A 24,260-nucleotide genomic window follows, 5' to 3' on the forward strand; every position below is an offset into this window, starting at 1 on the left:
TTTCTTCCACAATTCGCCTCTTTGCAGATGATTGCATTCTTTATCGCCGCATTGCTGCTAACAGGGACCAATTATTACTCCAGAACGACTTGAACATAATTGAACGATGGTGCTCTGAGTGGCTTATGTCGCTAAACATCTCAAAATGCCAATACATGCATTTGTCTCGCAAACATTCCAACCTCACTTACGCTTATTCATTGCTTTCAAACACATTAACAAACGTGCAATCCTACCGATACCTCGGAGTCACCATTTCCAGCAATTTAACCTGGTCCGAACACATCTTGAAATTAGCAGCCAATTCATCCAAATCACTCGGCTTCATCAGACGATCGTTATACTTGGCTTCTCCTTCTGTCCGTAAATTAGCATATGAAACCTTCATCCGTAGTAAACTTGAATATGCATCTTCTATATGGAACCCCAATCAGGCGTACTTAACACCTTAGAAGCTATTCAGAACCGCGCAGCACGTTACATTACCTCAAATTATGACAGATACTGCAGCATCACCAGGATTAAATCAACACTCAACCTTCTACCACTGGAGAACCGTCGAAAAATCACACGACTTTGCTTTTTTCACAAATTGTATTGCAACTTTCCTTACCTCCGCGACTCATTACTCCTACCTCCCATCAGAACATCGCGTCGCCTATTCAATTCCCTGAGTGTTCAGCGTTTACATGGTTCCACAATCGCCTTCAATAAATCATTTCTACCTACAGCAATAGAAAATTGGAACCAGTTACCAGACCACATTGTAAACAAGCGTGACGCTAGTAAATTTAGAGACGCACTAATCGAACATTACCGCAAATGAAAAAACAACCGCATGCTTTGATTTTTACCATTTACTTTTCTTCTTACTATTCCTTCCTTTAGCCTATCCGCCACCATGTATTGATTAGAACTGCATCTTAACATTTTCTAGTGTACTCCAGTTCTTTTTGTTTTTCTTTTTTTTCTTTTTATTCTTCTTGCATTGCATTGTGTTGTATTTTACTGTATTAACATTGTTATTCTCTTTACTTTGTATTTCAACTGTTCCCCCCCCCCTTATGTAATGCCCGAAAAGGGCCTTTAAAGGTACAATAAATGAATGAATGAATGAATGAATGAATGAATGAATGAATGAATGAATGAATGAAAGGAAGTCCGTCCCCCCCCCCCCCCCCTAAAACCAATCTCTGGGACCGCCACTTCCACCAGGAGCCAGCCGTCATTTCGGAGGGTCCATATATCAGGATGCAAGAGAAGTCCTGGAGGGAAGTCGTCACCTCGATGAATCGGGCGATGACTGATTACTGTTCCTCGTCCAGATGGGCGAGCTGAATGTCCAAATGGACTTTGGTCAGTCAGCCCGGTGAGTTCCGGGAGGCGGTGCCGAACTTCTTGGAGTCCGGCGCAGCTCCCCTGCGACCACCACACGACTAGCCAGCAGGTCCTCGGGTATCAGCTGTTGGTGAACGTGGGAAAGATGTTGAGCGACAGTTAGTATGAAAAATCAAGTCCTTACCTTCAAGCACTATTAATTGGGAGTCGAGATGTATTGTGTAACGATACGTCTTCCAAGCGATATTGAAGCTTCAAAGTGCATGTGTAAAGGCATGACCAGAGAGGGTATCCACAAGTAAAGTGCACACATTGGACTATTACACCTGTTCAGCATGTACTAGCAGTATACAAACAGCCCGTTTAACAAGGTTTTGATATGTTGTTTTGTAAAGCTTTCGATTAAAAGTTCAATGCAAACAGAAGAAAGCTGCAAAATGTAGCTTGATAAGCCCTCGACCACCTTTACATTCAGCAGTTCCGATAAGCTTTGTACGGTATTTCATCCTGGGGAAGGCAGATGGATGGACTCTCAGTGAAAAGTAGTAAAGTTTCGTGAGCGGAGAAAGTGGTGATAGCGCTGGCAGCCATTCACTAAGACACCATGCACATAATTTCTGACTATCAACACGCCTGTCGAAATAATGTAAGGGCAAGAACAGCGTCGCTTACCGGCAAAATTTTAACAAACGTGCGACATAGCTCAGTCGAGAGAACAAATCTATTGGTATGGGTGCCCGAACACCAGGGAATAGATGGGAACGAGGCTGCGCACACAGAGAGTTCCATTGACTTCCCAGACTCTCTCGGGACTCCTGTGCAGGCGGACGTTCACACAGCCCGCCAAGGGCCTGGATTAAACGTGGAAACGACACCTCAGAAGGCTGCAGAAGGGGTCATTACTAAGCCCTTCGATTTCAAAACACATAGACCCGACTTCTTTGGGGGTCCTGTAAGTTTTGTGACACGTAGGCCGACGCATATAACAGGGTATGGGGTTGCCAGAAAAATCCCGGAATAAAGAATAATTCAGCCAACGAGAGAGGGCTTGGAGGCGACCCTGTCCGATTGCTTGGGCCTGGAGTCCCACAGGGCTCTGGTTCAAAGAGCGAAGGCCGCAGCTACCGCCAGTGGCGTCCCGGAATCACTACCACCCAGGCAAGGGACTGGCGAAACCCTCCACTCTCCCCTAAAGCCCACCCCAGTGCATTCAATAAAGTTCTACTACCACCTAGCGTGGGTAGCTTTAGAATGTTAAACGCCCATAAATTAAAACGTACAGTATTTGCCAAAACTAACTCGACTGCATGGCTTGCCTTTGTCTTAGAGTGGAGCACTTATTAGACTCCTCAAGCTGTAAATCTCCGAGAACACCCATCAATTTATATTACTGAATATGTTATCGCATAAAGCTAATTGATTAGAAAAGCAGAAGAAGAAACAACCATATGCCGCCGGTGGGATCCGAACCCACGACCTCCGAATTACGCGTCCGGTGCTCTACCGCTGAGCTACGGCGACGGCAGTCAAACCTTCTGCTTTCGGGGGTATTTAGGTTTACAAATAACCTAACCTTGGGAGTGTTCACCAGCGCCACCCACGTTCTTAAGCGGCGGACGTAGCACGTCCTGAGTTACCTGATTGAGCTGATGTGACGTAGAACTTCATCGAACAGCGAGGGTGGAAGCTGTGTGAGAACCCCCTTATGCGATAACATATTCAGTAATATAAATTGATCAACACCACAAAATAAATAAATAAATTACAAATCCCCTGTGTCCCTTGGTTTCTGTGGCTGTTGGCTTCTGTCATATTTATAACGAGCCCCTCATTCCCCTTTCCTCGTCTGCTTAATTGCTTAACGAGGGCCTCGGTTCTGGCAGCCTTGATGCCTTAGGAAGCATAAGAGGGTTCTCACACAGCTTCCACCCTCGCCGTTCGATGACGTTCTACGTCACATCAGCGGTAACTCAGGACGTGTTACGTCCGCCGCTTAAGAACGTGGGTGGCGCTGATGAACACTCTAAAAAGGTTAGGTTATTTGTAAACATAAATACCCCCGAAAGCAGAAGGTTGGCAGCCGTCGCCGTAGCTCAGCGGTAGAGCACCGGACGCGTAATTCGGAGGTCGTGGGTTCGGATCCCATCGGCGGCATGTGGTTGTTTTTTCTTCTGCTTTTCTAATCAATTAGCCTTATGTGATAACATATTCAGTGATATAAATTTATCAACAACACAAAATAAATAAATAAATTACAAATCCCCTGTGCCCCTTGGTTTCTGTGGCTGTTGGCTTCTGTCAGCGTCCAGATAATGTAAGGCAGTTTCCCGATAACACAACACTGCTGTCTGTACCAACGAGCAAGTATTGCACACGCGTGCGCACACATCCCGAGCAGCTATAGGTATCCGGTCACTTACAGTGGATGAATAAACGGCCTGACTGCGTGCACCGCTGCAGAGAGACATTAGAACTCGCAAGTGCACTCCAGCAGAAGACACCGCCGGACGCCAGCTGTCCTACCGCAAGGCAGAAGGCCGGAAGGCACTACATCCAAAGAAAAGCCGCTCCAGCTCTGGAAGAAGTCACCAAAATAACAAACTTTTTGTGCACCGTACACGAGCGCATGTATTCGGTTAGAGATAAATCACTGCCATTTGATTCAGACGACCCACAGTTCCAACAACACGTATTCCTCTGTGTCTATAGCGGTGTAGTTCGAATCTCTCGAACAAGGAGGAAATCAGACAGACGCAGAGACGTGTTTTAAATACAGCAGTTGTAACACACCGAAGATTCCAGTAGCCATAGCAAAACTGCAGCCGCCAGCTACAGAGGGCTACACAATGTACCTTCGTAGCCACCCTACTCCATCCGCCTGTAGGGTATTCTTCGAGGCGGTTATTCCAACGACTCCCTGTTTTCATACCGGAGGCTACAAACGCGCAACAGTTTCGCTTTCGTTTCAGGTCAAACGTTATAGCACCGCGTTCCCGACCTACCTCCGTTGTTCCGGCAGCTGCTGTCAGGACATCGGTGTACAGCAGCTTCGTGTGGAAAGACGCGATCGGGCGCGACGCCGTCCGCCCAGGGCATGTCCCGGAGAGAGTAGCGGTGGGGCGCCGCAAGCCGACCTGCATCATCGCGTCGCGAGAGAGCTATATCCTATCCTTAAGGGACTTACATCGACCAAACACAGCGAAACAGCGATAGTCTCCATAGTATCTTCGAAAACAATGAATCGGAGAATGAAAGAGAAACTAACTACACTGAAAACATTTGAGATCACTGAGTACATGGACGTCGTCCATGTACTATATCGACGTCCGCGGCTATTTTGATGTGCAAGTGCAATTTCCGCGTCTAATTAATTACAACTCATGGACCGATTGTTTCCTGCAGCAAGATGTCATCACGGTACCTACCACTAACTTTTGCGCATTTATCTTTATTGCTCATGCAGGGAAGGATCTGGTACTCTTCTTTGTAGCCGCCAGCTAATGCTAATCTAATGCTAACCTAATGCTTTCAAATTAAGCAAGCAGCACACCTACGAGTGTGACAACAAGTAATTTCAGAATAACAAGCCATCCGCCCGAAAGAAAAATATGCATTGATGGCATGAATGCAAAGACAGAGGTTGACAACCATAGCTTTTGTTGTAAACGGCACGCCTCCTTTTGAAATCTGTCCAATAAGCACAAAGAGTCTTCAACGTATTGACCAAAGTTCCCCGCAATTCTTAGCAGGTCAGCTGACGCAAAGCAAATCAGCACCACCGCTCCTCGTCAGCGCATAGGCGTTTCTTGCATCTAGATTCAAACAGTTGTGACTACCGTTGAAAGGACTGAACACCGAACCTTGCGCCGCGGCCACTGGCAGTTTCCTTCTCTCTCAATGATCACTCACCGTGTAGTGCAACAAAGGCTGTGGGACTGCCTCCTCTTCCTCGCCACTGTCCACGCGACGCTGGTATTCCACACGACCCGGTGAGGCTGCACACCGGTCAGCCTGCACAGGGCGAATCTTATTGTGAGCCTCCGGGAATTCACAGCGGTATATAATCAACCCCATGGACGTAGTCACAATACGCCACCAACAACATGTACAACTTCGGTTGCTCTACACCGAGTGGAATGAGGCACACAGTCACCTCATCCACGCAGTGGGTATTTCCAACTCTTTTTTTTTTTTGCCACGGCTTTGAGGGTATGTTTTATGAAGACGTATTCAATGGCTCTATTCTTTCCTCCGTTAGTCGTACCATCTGAAGTGTCGCCCAGGGATTTGCTAGGATATGTACTGCACCACACCTATCACTGTCTCACACAACATTCATTCATACTGCTCACTTTGCCATCGAGCCGTTTCGTTTGCCGAAGAATACCCGCAGAATTTTTTTTACTCACACATATGTTATCTCACAAAAGGGGAGTGACCACACACTAACACACACCTTATATTTCAGCGACCAGCTCAGCAGCAGCGTAGAGGGTATCCAGTGGCATGCTTCTCCTGTGACAATGGTTTCGTTTGCGAGCGCAGGCGCCGTGAATGCTGCCAGCGCTTGTACTCGGCCGAGCAGACGCCGACTGCACATCTGTCCACCTGTGAAGCAGTGACGGCTGCAAGAGACACGGCGATCCTCGTCCAATTTGTGGCTGTATGCGCAGGTTTCGTTTTCACGGACACAGTTAAAAGTTCTGTAAGACGATTCCTACCCTTCCGAATGCGTTCTTTATATGACTCGTTTCCAAAACCATAAGAAGCATACGGAGTCTACAATGACTATAAGCCATGACAATAATACCGGCAGGGTTCTGTGAAGCAAGCAAGATGGGGTGGCGTGCTATCGCCTGAGGCAGCTAATAACTGTGGATACGGACACCTTACTCCCGTTTTACTCCCAAATAGGTGAACATGTGTTTAGAGTGCAGGGTTGATACGCAAACAGGGCACAGTTAAGAGACTAGTGAGGCACTGCAATAGCAATGAGAAGAACACAGAAACCCACACTCTTCTGTATGCGCAATCTTTTTTTTCATCAGCTACGTCAACGAAACTTGTGCACACGTCACCGTGACGTCCGTCGACGTCACCCACAGCTGCGCAACCGGCTATGTAGCCGTGCCAGAGGAAGCTGCCCTGTGAACGTCACTTAGAAGCCGGCGTTCCACCGGTGTTTCTGCCGTTTTGCTTAACGCGCGCTATACAACACATACAGCATCGAAGCGTACAGGTGCGCACCAATATAAACGGAATATGATATTGGGTCCTAATACTTTTCTCGCGTTACCTAATTGGAATTGCCAAGTATAGTATGTGCATGCTTGTGGTGGATGCTAGAGCGCTTTCTCTAGGACAATGTTTTTTTTTTGTTTTGTTTTTTGCGCGGAAGGAGTGAAGTCCGGTATATCCGGCTCAATTTGCTTATGTCCGCACCTGTACATGCCAGTAACGTGCTCCTCCACCTCACCTGTCCCCGTTATCAGGACACGGCAGGGGGGGGGGGGGGGGGGGGCGTGCGTCGGCGTCGCAGCAACACCCACGTGACGACGGAAGCAGCGACGATGCTCACGGTGGTCCTGCAGCCCAGACCTTTCCAAGTGTCGGCTTCTCAGGCGAGGGGGATGCATGAGCCTGACGGGAGAGCGGAGCAGGCGCCCTGCAGTTTTCCGAACAACGCCGATTTCTCCTCATGCTGACGGCTGTGTCCCTGTGTCTATATGAGTAGCCCGGGTGCGATGTCCCTCCGCAGAGCATTCGCAGTACGGCGTTCCACGGGGCTTAGGAAGTGTATCGAAGACAGATACCAACCTTCCTTGGCTGCCGGAGTTCACATCTGGGAAGTCCTCCCCCTGGCTCGGAGTAGCTACTCCGGCCAGCTTCCACATCCAAAGCGTCGACGGCTACCCTGTGAAAGCAAAGTTAACCTCGTGTTAAACAAGAAGATCCAACAGCAATAGCGGCTCCAGTCCCAGCCAGAGCCGTAATATACGGCTCTGGTCCCAGCTAGTGGCGAACAGGGAATGAAACGAATGCGCGTCCTTTCACGATGCTCCCAGTCTCTGGCACCGCGTCTACTACGGCGTCAGTGCAGACAACCCATAACCAGGTAAAACAATTAGTCCATAGGTCACGGACTTAGTAAGGAGATGACTGCTCGCCTGGTTATAGGTTGCTTACACTGACGCCGTAGTAGCCTAGATGCCAGAGACCGGGAGCGTCGTGAAAGGCCGCGCTTTCTTTGTATTCGCTGTTCAGTTTATGGTTTAAGGGATTTAACGTCCCAAAGCGACTGAGGCTATGAGAGACGCCGCAGTGGAGGTCTCCGGAAATTTCTACCACCTGCGGTTCTTTAACGTGCACTGACATCGCACAGTACACGGGCCTCTAGAATTTCGCCCGCATTGAAAATTCAAAATTTGCTATTCGCCACTAGCTCGGACTTGAACAATGCAAGCAACGCGTGAAGTACAAACATGGGTTGCTTGACGTATGTCACATGATAGCGAAATGTCTGGCTGGTAGACGTTCCGTTGCGAAACAGTATTGAGAGATGTAAACGTGAAACGTTACGAGGACGGCGCACTTACATTCACTATTCGATAAGCAAGTCCATACACGTTCCCTTATTCCCCCCTCTCTAGAAAGATGGACTGCAGTTTAATTTCTCCTCTCTCTAATCAGAAAGGTGTAAACATGGAGTAAAGTTGTCCTCTATAGCACACCCTTTTAAAAAGTGTGCTAGAGGACACTTTGCAACCCTGTTTACTCCCTTACAGGTGTGTTCGTGTTTAGTGAGCAGGGTTGTTACGTGAACAGGGCGTCAATAAGAAAGTTGTGAGGCAGTGCAATTGCACGAAGCACAGCACAAGAACCCACTCTCTCCTGTATGCGCAATTCTTTTTTTTTTTCATGGGCTACCTCGAGGAAACTTGTGCGCTTGTCACCGTGATATCCGTCAATAGCCGTGCCAGATGAAGCTCCCCTGTTGTTACAAGAGGTCTGTTAGAACTCTGGTTTCTCTGAGAGTTTTGCCAGAACTTTGTCATTCATTGTTAACGTTTGGCAACAGCAGTGAAAGTGGTTGCTGCTAACCTCATTATCGTTGCATCAGTTTTCATGAGTGATATCAGCCGTTTTTCGGCCGTTTCACCCGCTCTGCAGCAAACATGACATCGAACCGTACAGGTGCGGACAAAAGCAAACGGAGCATGCTATGCGCTTCTAATACTTTTCACGCGTTACCTGGTTCGAATTGGCAATTATGGTATGTGCACGATGGTAGTGGAGGCTAATGCACTTTCTCCAGGAAAAACAATGTTTCTTTGTTTTTTTACGAGGAAAGAGTGAAGAACGAAATATCGACCTCTGTTTACTTATGTCCGCACCTGTAAATACCAGCAACGTGCTCCTCCACCTCACCTGGCCCCGCTGCAAGTGGGCGATCTGCGTCGGTGGCGCAGCCGCACCCACGTGATGGAAGCACTGACGATGCTCACGGTATACTGCGAAGGCCTAGACCTGCCGCGCCGTTGTCTTCTGCGGCGAGGGATGCATGAGCCTGACGGGAGACTGGAGCAGGCGCCCTGCAGATTGACACGAAATAACGATCAGCAAAGTTCACGACAAAGGCAAGCAACTGCACTGTTCCGTATTGTTAATTCGGAGCTGATGAAACGCGTTTGCGTTCTTTGCTCGTTTAGAGCGCACAAACAGAGCGCGTATGCACCCGAGCTTGTTTCCTGCACAGATTCTCGGCAATTTTTTGGTACTTTATTTTACTCGGCAGCGTGAGCCTTGCCCTGGCTAAAATTCGCCTAGGTGGGGCACCGCGTCGGGATCGCATAACAGTGAAACTGTTGGCGAACCTGTCCGACTCTGCATACCTCTACCTCCCTTTGCTACAATACATAAATCAGGTCTGGGATGGGTGTCCACTCCCACTCGAATGGAAAACATCGCTTGTAACTTTCATCCCCAAAGCAGGTAAAGCCTTGACCACGGACAACTTCAGACCCACCTCATTGACTTCGCGTGTGGGAAAGCTCATGGAGACGATGGTTCGGGATCGCCTCTCTCCATGCATGGAGGGTAAAAGCCTCTTTGCAGACACTATGTTCGGGTTCCGCCCGCACATGTCTGCACAGGATGTCCTACACCAACTACGCAGGAATATAATACGACCCACAGCCATGCAACAAAACGACAACGCCATTCTCGTCCTCGATCTTAAGGGGGCGTTTGACAATGGTAAACATGGCACCATACTCTCTAACTTGAACACCACCAACTGCGGGGCGAAGGCCTTCGCCTATGTCAGAGACTTGCTCTCTGCGCGTCAGGCACTCCTCCGGATCGAGGACGAAGAATACGGCCCGTACTCTATGGGTACACGAGGTACACCACAGGGGGCGGTGTTATCACCGCTCCTTTTCAACATCGACATGATGCACCTGCCCGGCCGACTGGCTCAGGTGGAGGGCACAAAACACGCACTCTACGCAGACGATATTACAACCAGATGGAGGACCGCCTTCAGCAGGCCGCCTCCCTAGTCAATGCATATGCTGCCGACTGTCTCCAATGTGCTCCCGCCAAATCAGAACTTCTACACGTCAGAACAAGACACAAGTACAACACGTCTCTACACATGTCTGTCGGGCGGTCCCATCAGAGAAGTGGCAGAGCTCCAGATCCTGGGTCTGTTCATCAATAACAAACTTAGGCCGGACTCTACTATAGCGAAACTCAAGCGCATAGGTGAACAAGTAGGGCGCGTGATCCACCGTGTTTCCAACAAGCGGGGGGGGGGGTCTGCGGGGCAGGGACGCGCTACGGCTCGTCTATGCCTTCGTGACTAGCCGGAACCTCTACGCCGTGCGTACTTACGCATCACCAAACAACAAGACGAGCGCATTGACGCCATCATCAGGAAGGCAACAAAGCGAGCACTGGAAGTCTCGGTGGCTACCTCCAACGCCAAACTGAAGGCTTTGGGAGTGGTAAACTAATATCAGGAGTTGCGGGAGGGCCACCTCATGAACCAATATACGCGGCTATCGCAGACGGTTCCTGGACGCCGCCTGCTAAACCGCTTACACATCCAACACACATGAATACCAGAGGGGACGGAGAATATCCCGGTGCTGTGGCGCCGCATGCTCTGGGTCGCTCCGCTCCCGCGTAACATGGACATGGCTTCACTTGAAGGCAGACGACAAGCACGGGTTCGCACGCTTGAGAGGCAATATGGATCTAAAGAGGGCGTCTGCTACGTTGACATCACAGGGCCGTCACCCGCAGGATTCTACACGCCTGCCGTAGTCCACCGGGGAATGAATGTCGATGGGCTATCTTTTCGGGCCCCAAATTCAACACGAGCGGTGGAAGTCGCAATAGCTCTCGCTCGAGAACAGTTATCACAGACTCTTGTCGGGCCTGTGAACATTATCTTGCAGGGGAAATATCACCTCTTGCCTCCCAAATTCTGAGACGCGCTCACGCCAATCCAACTCGCACGAAAGTGATCTGGGCTACCGACCATGCAACGGGGTTTTCTGACTCTCAAACCATCTTTGAGTAGTAAGTTTTTCACCACCACCACCGATAGCTCGTGGCAGTCCTGTGAAAAAACCGAGGTCAAAGCTGCGACTCGCATTGGACAAGTGGGAAAGCTTTCACGCCTCCTCGACACCCCTTCTCCCTTGGCCTTGTTCGTTTTGGTGTCATTTTGACGTCTGCGGCTCTTTTGACGTCTTCTCACTATTTCGATGTCCTAGTGGGCTTTTTTGGGCTTTAAGCAATTAACTAATTACTCCAGATCGACCGAACTTCTTCTATAGCCAGATTTTTTATCCTCTATATGATACAATGACTTTTTTTCCGTATCTCTTTAAAGGACGACAGCAACGTGCAGACAAAATTGCGGACACATTTTGCGGACACTTTTTGGCGACGAGTACATAGCCATATAATGGTTTGGCATTAATAATGACGTCACCACTTCGCGAGGTCACAAGAGTATGCCTTCAGCTGGAGGGCCGCCATCCTCCAACTTTCTCTGGAGGCCATCTCCCCCTTTCCTTTTTATTCGCTGGTGGCGCCGCTCGTCAGAGGGACCAAGCGCGATACTCGGGGGCGTTGCCGAATAAGGAGGGTTCTGGGTTCGTCGCATAACCGCATGACTCGAGGAGCCAGAGGGGGTCACTGAAAGCGGTGTATCGCCGCTCCGTTAGCTTGCCGCTGCTGGGCCCCATCGAAGATAAATGGATCCACCGCTGACACTGTGCGTATTACGTGGAGCTAAGCGCCGCGATAGACACCGCATAGTGGAAGCCTGCCGGTTAACGGGGAGATTTAGAATAGGGGGACCCTATCGGTTAGGGAGATAGGGGAATAGCGGGACGCCAGTGCGCATGCGTAGGACAGTAACCAGAGGGGGGTTATTGTTCTGCGCAGGAGCACTGGCACCCCGCTATTTCCCTGTCGCCCTAACCGATACCATCCCCCTATTCTAAAACACGCCAATTTCCGCTCGTTCTTTTAACGGCCACTGACAGTGCGCAGCACGCGCGAATTTTCTGCATCCCGCCTGATTCTACATGTAGCTACGATCCGTGGCAGGGTTTGGACACTGCAGAAAGCTCGTGTTCATTCAGCAGTCTAATTCGAGAGCCAGCTAGGCTACAGCGTCGAGGTGAAGGCATTCTGTGGAGCCGCCTAAATGCTTCCTGGATCTCATCTCTTGTGTGCGTGCGCTAAACACGAAGAAATGTGTTTCGAAGCTGGTGCCAAAAGGTCGGAAATAGTGGGCAGTAGAGTTCGCATAATTAAAGACAACCAGAAAGCCAGGAAGGTGTGATTGAGGTAAACGCCAAGTCCACAGCGGTTACTTCGGCACGCACATGCAGATCTATCATCCCCCTGTTTGTCGACAAAGACTGCTTACGAGCGCGCAGTAGCTCTGGAATGGCTTTCCGGCCGGCAGCCCACCGGACGCAACGAAGGTGTTCCAGGCGACCGTGCTGTCCATGGCGCTGGAGGTGCTGAGAAATAAAGACTACAATTAGAAAGCGTCTATCATGTTGCTGCAGCAGAGAAGATTGATGTGAAAAAGAACGACATCAACAATGAGACGTGCCCCACCAGTCTTTAGGGGGACACAACTCATGAACGAAGCAAAGCCAGCGCAAAGCCAGCGCGAGTTATCACCAGGCTATAAAAAACTACCGAGCAAGATGGTCCTGCCAATATTTTTCGAAGCAATACACGCTTTTTCACTTTTGACTGTCTTCCTCCGCGCGCATTGCCCAGCACTCGAATATAAATTTTGGTGATTGGAGTTCCTTGCTGAAGGCACTTTCAGCAACCAAAATGCAACCGCGTTATACAAAACACCAAACTCACGAACATACAAGTTCAAAGCTTCGCTACCTGGGGCGAAGAAAATTATCGCTCTATATTTGGCTTCGAACGCAAAAGGCTGTCGCCGAAATCTCGCTCTAGACTCGCGCTAACAAATTCGCATGTTCTGCGGCAGTGAATGATATGCGCAGCTGCAGGTGCTAAATAGTTTGAGCAGCTAATGCTGAAAAATGCGAACCTTTCCGCGAATATTATGCCGATGCTGCGAGAACAATACGTTATTGGTCCCTGTTCTCGACATTGCCTACGCATCTCACCGTAGGTATTGCATGCTTGTCAGAATGAGGGCATGTTGTATGAAGACGTATTCAATGGCTCTATTCATTCCTCCGTGAGTCGTAACACCTGAAGTGTTGCCCAGTAATTTGTTAGGATATGTATTGCGCGACAACTACCACTGTGTGACGCACCCTTCATTCATACTGCTCACACTGCCATCGAGCTGTTTCGTTAGCCAAAGAATACCCGCAGAATATCTTTCCACACACAAATTATCTCACAGAGGGCAAGTGACAACACACTAACACACACACTACCTTTCGCCAGCGACCAGCTCAGGAGCAGCATAGAGGGTTTGCAGTGTCAAGCTTTTCCGGTGACAATGGTTTCGTTTGCGAGCACATGCGCCATGAATGCTGCCAGCGCTTGTACTGGACCGGGTAGACGCCGACTGCATATCTCACCACCCGTGCAGCTGTGGCGCCTGCAAGAGACACGGTGGTCGTCTTCCAATTTCTTCCTGTATGCGCAGGCTTCGTTTTCTGGTATCACACAGTGCACTCATGAGGTCGTCTGCTAACAAAAGCACCATGTGTCGCCTGTTCTTTTCGCAGTGCCCCACTAGGAGCAAAGAGCTGGGAGAGCCCGTGACTGGCGCACGGGTGTATGACGTACACTAGATGGCGTAGCTAAACATCCTGGTAACGGGGTTTCCGTTTCGGTCGTGTACAGCTCCAAAATTGCTTGCGCAGCAGCGCCGGCGAGAATAGGATTTTCGAAAATCTAAAGAAAGATAAGTACTTTACTTGCGATGAGCCACAGGCCACTCAATAAATAAGAAGGCCAACCAAAAAAGTTGAAAATGAACTATTCATTATTAGACAATCGTCCTGCTAGTTGGTCGGTTTAAAGTTCATGTGGGCTTAACGTCCCAAACTAACTCAGGCCTCGATCGATGCCGTAGTGAAGGGCTCCGGAAATTTAGACCACCTGGTATTCCTTAACGAGCACTGACATTATACCATGCCGCTCGTTAGCACGTGTTAGCCGTATTCTGATGTCATGCATCGCTGATAATGGTATGCCGAAACACAAGTGCTCCTATAACTCAAAAAGAATGTTTTTAAGAATGACTGACAGCAGGAATGGAAAGATCACGCATACGATGGGGGCGGTTTGCAGAAATGACGTCTCACACTAACTCTCACACCGACGAAGCCACTCTAAGTCGCTGGCGCTCGTGTTTTCAAAACTACGCCGAATTCTTGTGACGGCTGTGCCGCCGTATCCATGACTAGCCCCAGTAAGGATTCTCTGAGAGTCTGCAAAGTATTCCCAATACGCGTTCGACGATACGTGGAATGTGTATCGAAGACAGATACCTACCTTCTTTGGCTGCCGGAGTTAAGTCTTGAAAGTCCTCGTCCCTGCTCGGCTGTATGACTCCGGCCAGCTACCACATCCAAAGCGCCTACAGCTACCCTGTGAAAATGAAGTTAACCTCAGGTTAATCAAGAAGATGCAACAGCAATAGCGATTTAAGTGCGAGCTAGTGGCGAACAGCGAATTAAACGAACTCGCGGCCCCTCACGATGCACCCAGTCTCCGGCACCGCGTCTACTACGGCGTCAGGGCAAACTACCTAAAGCCAGGTAAAAAAAAATTCTGTGGCTTAGCTTGGTTAAGCCCGGTAATTGCGAAAGCAATATCCGTACGTACGCCATAGTACAGCTGGTAGTGTAGCTGGTGGTGATGCTTGTGGTTAGACTTGTGGTGATGCATCGGTTATACAATCCAATTTAATCCAATGCAATCCAATCCAATACAATCCATTCCAATTATATCCAAACCAATCCAATCTCATCCAATCCATTCCAATCCAACTCAATCCACTCCAATATAATCCAATCCACTCCAATGCAATCCAATCCACTCCAATCCAATGTAATCTAATCTCCAATCCAATTCAATCCACTCCAATCTAATCCAATCCATTCCAATCCAATTCAATACACTCCAATCTAATCCAATCCACTCCTATCCAATCCAATCCAATGTAATCTAAACTCCAATCCAATTCAATCCACTCGAATCTAATCCCATCCACTCCAATCCACTCCTATGCAATCCAATGCAATGTAATCTAATGTAATCTAATCTAATCCAATCCAATCCAGTCCAATCCAATCTAATCTAATCCAATCTAAGCCAATCTAATCCAATTTAATGCAATCAAGGTCAAATGAAGGTCAATGGTGGCCACCGGCCGCGGCACGCAACGGCGTGAAAGTGCAAGTAGTATTGCTTTCGCAATAAAACAGGCCATAGGTCACAGATTTAGTCAGTAAATTACTGCTCGCCTGGTTATAGGTTGCTTACACTGACGCCGTAGTAGCCGAAGTGCCAGAAACCGGAGCTTCGTGAAAGGCAACGCGTTCGTTTAATTCATAATTCGCCACTAGCTCGGATTGAACGATGCACGCGACGCGTGGTGTACAGAAATGGGGTGCTTGACGTACGTCACGTGCAAGTCATGCTGGTAGACGTTCCTTGCGAAACAGTAGCGAGAAATGTAAACGTGAAACGTTACGAGGGCAGCGCACTTACATTTACGATTCGACAAGCAGGTCTATATACGTTCCCTTATTCCACCTCTGCAGAAATATGGACTGCAGTTTCATTTCTCCACTCCCTAAACGGAAAGGAGCACAAAGGGAGGAGTAAAGTTGTCCTCTAGCGCACATCTTCCTGTATGCGAATTTTTTTTTTTTTTCATGTACGTCAAGGAAACTTGTGCACTCGTCACCGTGACGTCTGTCGACACCACAGACAGTTGCGCACCCAGCTATACAGCTTTGCCAGAGGAAGCTTCCTTGTGAAGAGGAAGCTCCCTTGTGAAGAGGAAGTTTCCTTGTGAAGAGGAAGCTCCCTTGTGAAGAGGAAGCTCCCTTGTGAAGCCAAGCACTTAAAAGCCGGCGTTCCACCGGTGTTTCTACCGTTTTGCTTAACGCGCGCTCTACAACAAATACATTATCGAAGCGTACAGGTACGGACAAAAGTAAACAGAACATGCTAACTGCTCCTAATATTTTTCACCCGCTACCTAATTGGAACTGCCAATTATGGTATGTGCATGCTGCTAGTGCCTGCTAAACAATGCGTTTTTTACGCCGAAGGAGTGATGACCGGAAAAATTCAGGGGAAAAATTCAGAGGCGAAAACATTTTCCGCACGAATTTGACTACCTGTGTGTCACTGGTGACGTCACCGCTGAATGACGTCATACATACTTAATGACAAATTAATTAATGATTAATTACTGGTTAATCACTAATTCATGATTAACGGCAAATTAATTACGCTTAAGCTTCGCCTTGAAGAAGAGTGGAACGCGACAGCGTCTTGCAACCCTGCCAGGGAGTCCACAGAACGTCATCACCCGTTCGGTAAATTGTTCTTTGAGGAAAGGAAATTTGTCTGTCTCGCACACCTCGGTGGGCGCCTGAACCTCGCCGTAAGGGAAGGAAGACAAGGGGGTGAACGAAGACACCGGATTCACTAGACGCGCCTTTGTTCATTCCAAACCATCGAGCTCGCATGGCGGAGGGTTTAGCGTGATCGTCTCGCACTCCAGAGACCCTGGTTAGATTCCCCAACTCGACCAATTTCCTACTCGCTTTTATTTATTTATCTGGTCCCACTAGAAAGGTTAATTAGGCCAATTGGTTAATAAACTAATTAACTAAACTCAGTCCCACTTACTCGGAACATCCCTATACCATCCATTTAATTGGTCGCATGGTTACTAGCCAAAGTACAATTGGCCCCGTTTGAAATTCGCGCGCAGTGACGTCACGACCATTTCGACCAATCTGAAACGCGGACACATTTGCTAAGACGTCTTGTTCACGACAGTATGAGGCATTAAAGGCTTTCGCCTTAATATCGAGCTCTGCTTACTCATGTCCGCACCCGTACATGCCAGCAACGTGCTCCTCCACCTCACCTGTCCCCGTTGTCAGGACGTGGCACGGGGCACGAACGTGCAACACCCACGTGACGGAAGCAGTGAAGATGATCACGGTGGTAGACTGCCGTCTTCTGCGGCGAGCGATGCATGAGCCTGACGGGAGACCGGAGCAGAAGCCCTGCAGTTTGACACGAAATAACGATCAGCAATGATCATCACAAATGCATATAAGTACACTGCTCCGTATTGTTAATTCGGAGCTAATGTAACGCGCTTACGCTGTTTACTCGTTTATACACAATCAGAGCGCGTATGCACCGGAGCTTGTTTCCTCCGCAGATGTTCGACAATTTTTTTTATATTATTTTACTCTACAACGTCATCCTTGAACCCCTCCCCCGTGCCCCCAGACAACGACGAGTGTTGCTACACCGAAATGTCAGTAGACGAAACCTTTTTTCGCTGCGTATATCGTGGACTAACTTGTAGTTTGTTTAAGACCGCCCCTTCTTTCAGGAAACTAAAAACAGATAAAATATCTGCGAGTAGACTATCTCGAAAAAGTAAATTGGGGTGGAATGGAGTGTGTTCATTGTAAAATACGGTCAAATATGTAGCGACCCACGGGGCCGGAAGCGGTGGAATCCCGAAGTGGCTGCCACGCGCTAGAGAGAACACTTGGACCTCGTCCAGACGCTGCCGCCGCCGCTCCGCCGCTCTCTTCTCCGGCAGCCTTCAAACAAACGTGGCCGCGGTCGCCTCCTGGGCGTCCTCCACATCGACCTCCACAATGTGGTGACCCGGTAAACCGCCCCATCTACATCAGCGGCGTTCCAGGATGGCGTACTGCAGAACCTAGGCTTCGACCTGCCGCTTGCAGCGTTCCGGCCCCAGGGTGTTGGCCCCTGGTTCGCTCAGTTCGAGGCTCCGCTGTACGTGAACGACATCACTACCCAGCCGTTCAAGCACGCAGTCCTCTGCGATATCCTCCCGCCCGACCTTCTGCGTCGACTCACCTGCTCTGCCTTGGACTGCCGGCCATACGATGAGCTGCGTGCGGCCGATTTGGCGGCCTTCGGCGCCTGCTATGTTCCGCTGCCGCTCTACGGCGCAGCGGGCCCGCTTTCGCCGCCGCCAGCCTCTGGCCCTGCACCGGCCTCGCTCGCGCCCTCGCAGCCTTCATCAGAACCCGGGCCGCCTCAGCCGCCCCTCGCCGCCCCGCCATGACTCCTGCCCACCTTCTCCGCCCCGGCCGTCCCTCTATACGCCACACCAGGTGGGATCAGTACCAGCTTCGCCACGCCTCCTGCTCCCACTACTGTTCTACCCGCGTCTTTGGCCCTGCCTCCTCGCCCTTCATAGACGTTGCCGCCACCGCCTCCTGACGACAAGGCGGGCTCTGCAGCAGCGTCCGTGTCGCGGCTTCCGGCTTCACCACCGACCTCGTCACTGCCGCCAACAGCTCTCCAGGCCACTACTGTGAAGTTGAAGAAGCGGCCAGCTGATCCTAAAGAGCCCTCGGCAAAGACCAAGCCTGCTCGTCACACCCCTAGCCCCTCAAAAGGTCCGCAAAGCACTAAACGTCATCAGGAGCAGGATGAGACGGCCAAACCGGTGACAGCAGTAACAAGCATGGCGGTTGCCACGAGCCTTACTTTGCCTGAAAGGGATCTTGAACCGGTGCCAGTGCCTGCTATCAAGCCCGACCAGACCACGGATGTGGGCCCTTCTCGCTCCCCACCATTGTTAACATCTTCAAAAGAGCCTGACGCCGGTGGCTCGGCCGCCGCTAAACGCAAGTTGAAAGAGAGACCACCGCTTACCTCCTCTCGCCCACAGCAGATTCAGGTTCCCACCCCGCTACAGCTTCTGCAGCCGCCGTCTAGCAAGATCCCTAGGCCGACCAGGCTCGCGGACGTGCCCCCATTTGCTGCCACGGTGCCGCAGCCTCCTCCGATTGCCGCTACTTCTCCGGTGTCCTCCTTCATGAACGACCCGACAACAGTAGCCGCCCACCTGGTTCCCCGGCCAGCTCGGACCGGCAGCAGTTGCGCGACCCTCGAGATCCCTGCCACACCTCGCTACCTAAGCTGCGCCAACCCTCATGCGCTACCCGTCAGCAGCTGGGTCCACACCGCGGGCCTCCCAACATCCCTCCACTGCCATTACGCGTCCCTCGCAGCCTTCCGAAAGCTCGGACGCAGCGCCACAGCTAGGGCCCTCCGCCTGAGCCTCGCCTTCGCACCCCGAACGAACTGCACGACTCTCTCGACAAGCGTCGACTAATCATCTGGAGGGGGAGCCCTGTAGGCACCCGCGCGGCCGGCAGTCGCGGAATCCCGAAAAGGACAAAGAGGCTGGCACGCGCTAGAGAGAACGCTTGGACCTCGTCCTCGGCCGGACGCTCCCGCCGCCGCTCTGCCGCCATCATCTCTTCTCTGGCAGCCTTCAAATAAACGTGGCCGCGGACGCATCCTGGGTGACCCCCACATCGACCCCCACAAATATTTTTTGCCCTTAGCCGTTCGAGTTCTGTGCACGAAAGTAAAATGTGATTTACTGTGAGCTCGCCTCCAAAAAGATAAGGACATTACTTGCGATGTGCCACAGGCCACACAATGAACAAGCAGGCCAACCGAAATAGTTGAAAATGAACCACATGTTCATTAGTAGTCAACTATCCTGATAGTTGGCTGATGGTTTATGGCTTATGAGGGTTTAACGCGCCAAAGCAGCTCAGGCTATGAGGGACGCCGTCGTGACGAGCTCCGGAAATTTCGACCACGTGGGGTTCTTAACGTTCACTTACATCTCACCATGCCGCTAGTTAGCACGTCTTAGCTGCGTCCCATGTCATAGCTAGCTTATAGTGCTACCTCGAAAGAAACGTTCCTCTAACTCAAAAAGACTTTTTAAAAATTGCTGACAGTAATAAGTGAAACACCACATGTATGATGAGTGTGGGTTATAGAAATGATGTCTCACAACTACCCTCCTACTGTCAAAGCCACACTCAGTGGCAGGAGTTCTTGTTTTCCAAACAACGCCGATTTCTCCTCATGCTGACGGCTATGTCCCCGTATCTACATGAGTAGCCCCAAGGAGTCTCCGAGGGTCTGCAAAGTATTCGCAACAACGGCGTTCCGCGATTCTCAGGAAGTGCCTCGAAGACAGGCACCAACCTTTCTTGGCTGCCGGAGCTCAAGTATGGAAAATCCTCGTCTGGGCTGCGACGACCGATTTCGCTGAACCTCCACATCGAAAGCGTCGACGGCTACCCTGTGAAAGCAAAGTTAACCTCAAGTTAATCAAGATGATGCAACAGCAATAGCAGCTCCAGTCCCAGTTAGTGGCGAACAGGGAATTAAGCGAACGCGCGGCCTTTCACGATGCCCCCGGTCTCAAGCACCGCGACTACTATGGGGTCAGTGCAAAGAACCTATAGCCAGGTAAAAAACCAGGGCATAGGCCACAGATTTAGTTAGGAAATGAGTGGTCGCGTGGCTATAGGTTGCTTGAGTATCGTGAAAGTCCGCGCGTTTGTTTAGTCCGCTACTCGCCACTAGCTCGGATTTGAACGATGCATGCGACGCGTTGTTTATGAACACGGGATGCTTGACGTGCGTCGCGTGCAAGCGAAATGCCACGCTGGTAGACGTTCCGTTGCGAAACAGATGGGAAAGATGCAAACCTGAAACGTCACGAGAGCAGCGCACTCACATTTACGATTCGTTGATTATATATGTTCCCTGATTCCACCTCCGCAGAAAGAAGGACTGCACTTTCATTCTTGCACTCTCTCAACAGAGAGAACTAAAAAGGGAGTAAAGCTGTCCTCTAGAGCACACCTTTTAAAATTCAGGGGGCACTTTGGCTCTCTAGAGTGCTGCAAGTCGAAAGCGTTTCCTGGCCATTGTTTGATTTTATTTACTTTTGTTTCATATTTTTGCTCCTTTTCTTAATTTTATTGTTTTTTATTTTTATTTTCACATCTTATTTTCATTTTTATTTCAGTTTATTTTCTTTTTTATTTTCTTTTTCATGACTTTACTCCTTTTATTTTATTTATGAAGCCCATGCATTCACTGGATGCGCCTTTATTCATGCTGGAACCTTGAGGTTTTTAAGCAGTGACGCCGAAAGGCAGACGAATCTGCCGACGCGTCTGTCGACACTCTTGCCGACACGTCTGTCGACACTTCTGCCGACGCGTCTGCTAACGACAGTATGAGGCATTACAGGCTTTCGCCTTAAAAAAGGAAGTGTGCTGTAGGACACATTACTCCCTAATACTCCCATATAAGGCGTGTTCTTGTTTCAAGGGCAGGGTTCATATACCTGAACAGGGCAGAGTTAAGAGGTAGTGAGGCACTGCATAGCTAGGAGAACACCCGAACCCACTCTCTCCTGTGTGCGCAATTTTTTTTTCATCAGGCACATCAAGGAAACTTGTGCACTCGTCCGTCTGTCGTCCATCGACGTCACCCACAGCTGCGCCCTCGGCTATGTAGCCGTGCCAGAGGAAGCTGCCCTGTGAACGTCACTTAGAAGCCGGCATTCCACCGGTGTTTCTGCCATTTTATTTAACGCGCGCTCTACAACAAACACGGCATCGAAGCGTACACGTGCCGACAAATGTAAACGGAGCATGCTATTCGCTCCTGATACTTTTCACGCGTTACCTGATTGGAATTGCTAATTATGGTATGTACAGTCTTTGTCAAATGTAACCAGGCTGCATGGTTTGCTTCAAGCTTGTATAGTGGACCCCTTGTGGCTTTACCAAAAATTGAAAGATGTTGGAAGGTAAGAAGACACCCAGTCCTTGCCTTTAACCGCCATTTCAACTTCAGGGAAGCTGTGAGGGCTCCACTGTACGAGCTAGAAGCAAAGCATGCAGCCTGGTTACTTTTGACAAAGGCTGTACATGCTTGTAGTGAATGCTAATGTGCGCTTTCTCTAGGGCAGACAATGTTTCTGTTTTTCACACGGAAGGAGTGAAGAGCGGAATATCGAGCTCCGTCTACTCATGTCCGCACCTGTACGTGCCAGTCACGTGGTCCTCCACCTCACCTGTCCCCGTTGTCAGGACGTTGCAAGGGGGGAGGGCGACGGCGTCGCAGCAACACCCACGTGACGGAAGCGTTGATGATGTTCACGCTGGTCCCGCGGCCTATAGACCTTCCAGACTGTCGTCTTCCGCGGCGAGGGATGTATGAGCCTGACGGAAGGCCGAAGCAGACTCCCTGCAGTTTGACACGAAGTAACAATCAGCGATGATCACGACAACTGCAAGTAACTGCAATGCTCCGTATTGTTAACTCGAACCTAATGTAATGCGTTTGCGTTGTTTGACTCGTTTATAGCACTAGCAGAGCGCGTATGCACCGGAGCTTGTTTCCTGCGCAGATGTTCGGCAATCTTTTGGTACTTTATTTTACGCTACAACTTCGGCCTTGGTCCCCTCCTCCTCCCTCCCCCGTGAGCTGAGATGACGGGGAGTCAAATGTCAGTAGATTAAACTTTTTTTTGCTGTGTATATTCTGGCCTAACTGAGCTAAGCAACTACCGAATTTTAGTGGCACCATAGTTTGTTCAAGATCGCCGCTTCTTTCAGGAAACTAAAAACATAAAATATCTGCTAGTGGATTATCTTCTAAAAGTAAATTGGGGTAATATGCAGTAAATTATTTTTACCTTAGCCATTCGAGTTCTGCGCACGAAAATGAAATGCGATTTACTGTGCGCCCACCTCCAAAGTGATGAGGACATTACTTAGGATGTGCCACAGGCCACTCGATATATGAGGAGGACAACCGAAGTAGTTGAAAATTAACTACATATCCATTACTATTCAACCAGCCTGCTAGTTGGTTGATCGTTTATGAGGGTTTAATGCTCCAAAGTAGCTCAGGCTACAAGGGACGCCGTCGTGGTGGGCTCCGGAAATTTCGACCACATGGGGATCTTTAGCGTGCACTGACATCGCACCATGCCGCTAGTCAGCACGTCATAGCTGTATTCGTTACGTCATACCTCGCTGACAGTGCTACCTCGAAACAAGCGCTCCTCTAACTCAAAAAGACTCATGATGAAAAAAATGTAGCGCTCGAGACAAGGACACAACGAAGACGACAACACATGCGCTACCTTTCAACTGAATCTTTATTCAATGCACAAACAGCTTTTAAGTACTGCGAGAGCATCAAATTATTGTCCCACAAGCCTGTCACACCTCAAGTCAATTTTCACATTTTGTTCGAGCCATCAAGAAAAATCGTCTCCTTCTTTGATAGAGATACAGACGGGATGCTTACACACTTATCTTCTAAGTTTTTTATTCGTCGTGCTTCAATAATCTCCCGTGTTAGCTGCTCCCTGCTTTTGTTAATCACCTGACATTCATCGAACTTCGGCATGCATATATCTGGTTTACATTCCTCACAATCTTCTGAGAGATTGCCTTTTCCATTATCTATATTCTTATTGTGCTCACGTAGCCTCTCGTAAAGGCATCTCTCGTTTTGGCTTATGTAAACCTTACCACATGACAGTGGCAAGGAGTACACAACACCTTCTGCGCCGTAAACAAATTTCTTCTTTTGATTCTTTGTACGGCTTTGACTTTTCACTGCGTAAAGATTCGTCATCTGAGGCCGATAACACTACCTCAACGCCTGCTCGTTGGCCTATCTTTTTTCAGATCATGGGAAATCCTGTGCATGTACGGAACTACTGCTGTTTTTCTACATTTCTCACGCAAAGTTTGACCTTTGGAATTATTCTTACGAATCATCCCTTCAGCCACTGACACCAAGATGGCTTTAGGATACCCAGCCTCTTGTAACCGTTTTACCTGTTCCTGAAAACTACTGTTCACACGGTGCCCACACAACTTTTCCAGAGCCTTTTTGAAACACGTGTTGACAATGCCTCTTTTTATGTAAGATCACAATGTTAGATGACGAATCCTTACTCTGTGAAAAATCAAAGCTGTACAAAGAATCACAAGAAGAAATTCTTTGACTGCGCAGAAGGTGTCGTGTATTCCTTGCCACTGTCATGTGGTAAGGTTTATATAGGCCAAACCGGGAGATGCCTAAACGAGAGGCTACGAGAGCACAATAAGAATATAGAAAATGGAAAAGGCAGTCTTTCAGAACATTGTGAGGAATGTAAATCAGATATATGCATGCCGAAGTTCGATGAATGCCAGGTGAGTAACAAAAGCAGTAAACAGCTAACACGGGAGATTATTGAAGCAAGACGAAAAAAATACTTAGAAGCGTGTAAGCATCCCGTC

General features: G+C 49.3%; 1 protein-coding gene across 11 annotated transcripts; it reads right to left on the minus strand.

Moving 5' to 3' along the window:
• Window positions 1-1,166: 1,166 nt before the first annotated feature.
• LOC149347835 (uncharacterized) lies at window positions 1,167-20,240 on the minus strand. Of its 11 annotated transcripts, none has more exons than XM_089587536.1 (13): window positions 20,140-20,240; window positions 16,994-17,110; window positions 14,374-14,469; window positions 13,305-13,471; window positions 12,293-12,389; window positions 8,767-8,930; window positions 7,156-7,252; window positions 6,781-6,978; window positions 5,795-5,963; window positions 5,248-5,349; window positions 4,341-4,472; window positions 3,759-3,913; window positions 1,167-1,462 (listed from the first exon to the last, which is right to left on the minus strand). In XM_089587536.1, exons 7-12 carry the CDS (start codon window positions 7,230-7,232, stop codon window positions 3,806-3,808), a joined length of 786 nt encoding a protein of 261 aa, XP_089443662.1. In that variant the 5' UTR covers window positions 7,233-7,252; window positions 8,767-8,930; window positions 12,293-12,389; window positions 13,305-13,471; window positions 14,374-14,469; window positions 16,994-17,110; window positions 20,140-20,240; the 3' UTR covers window positions 1,167-1,462; window positions 3,759-3,805. The 11 variants fall into 11 exon arrangements, 10 of the variants coding, with proteins under 10 accessions (XP_089443662.1, XP_089443661.1, XP_089443663.1 ...); XM_089587535.1 differs by having other exon boundaries at window positions 16,994-17,135; XM_089587537.1 differs by having other exon boundaries at window positions 16,960-17,135.
• Window positions 20,241-24,260: the final 4,020 nt, after the last annotated feature.

This window comes from Amblyomma mixtum, chromosome 4 (genome assembly GCF_055824585.1).
Source record: "Amblyomma mixtum isolate Tamu chromosome 4, ASM5582458v1, whole genome shotgun sequence".
NCBI lineage: Eukaryota > Metazoa > Arthropoda > Arachnida > Ixodida > Ixodidae > Amblyomma > Amblyomma mixtum.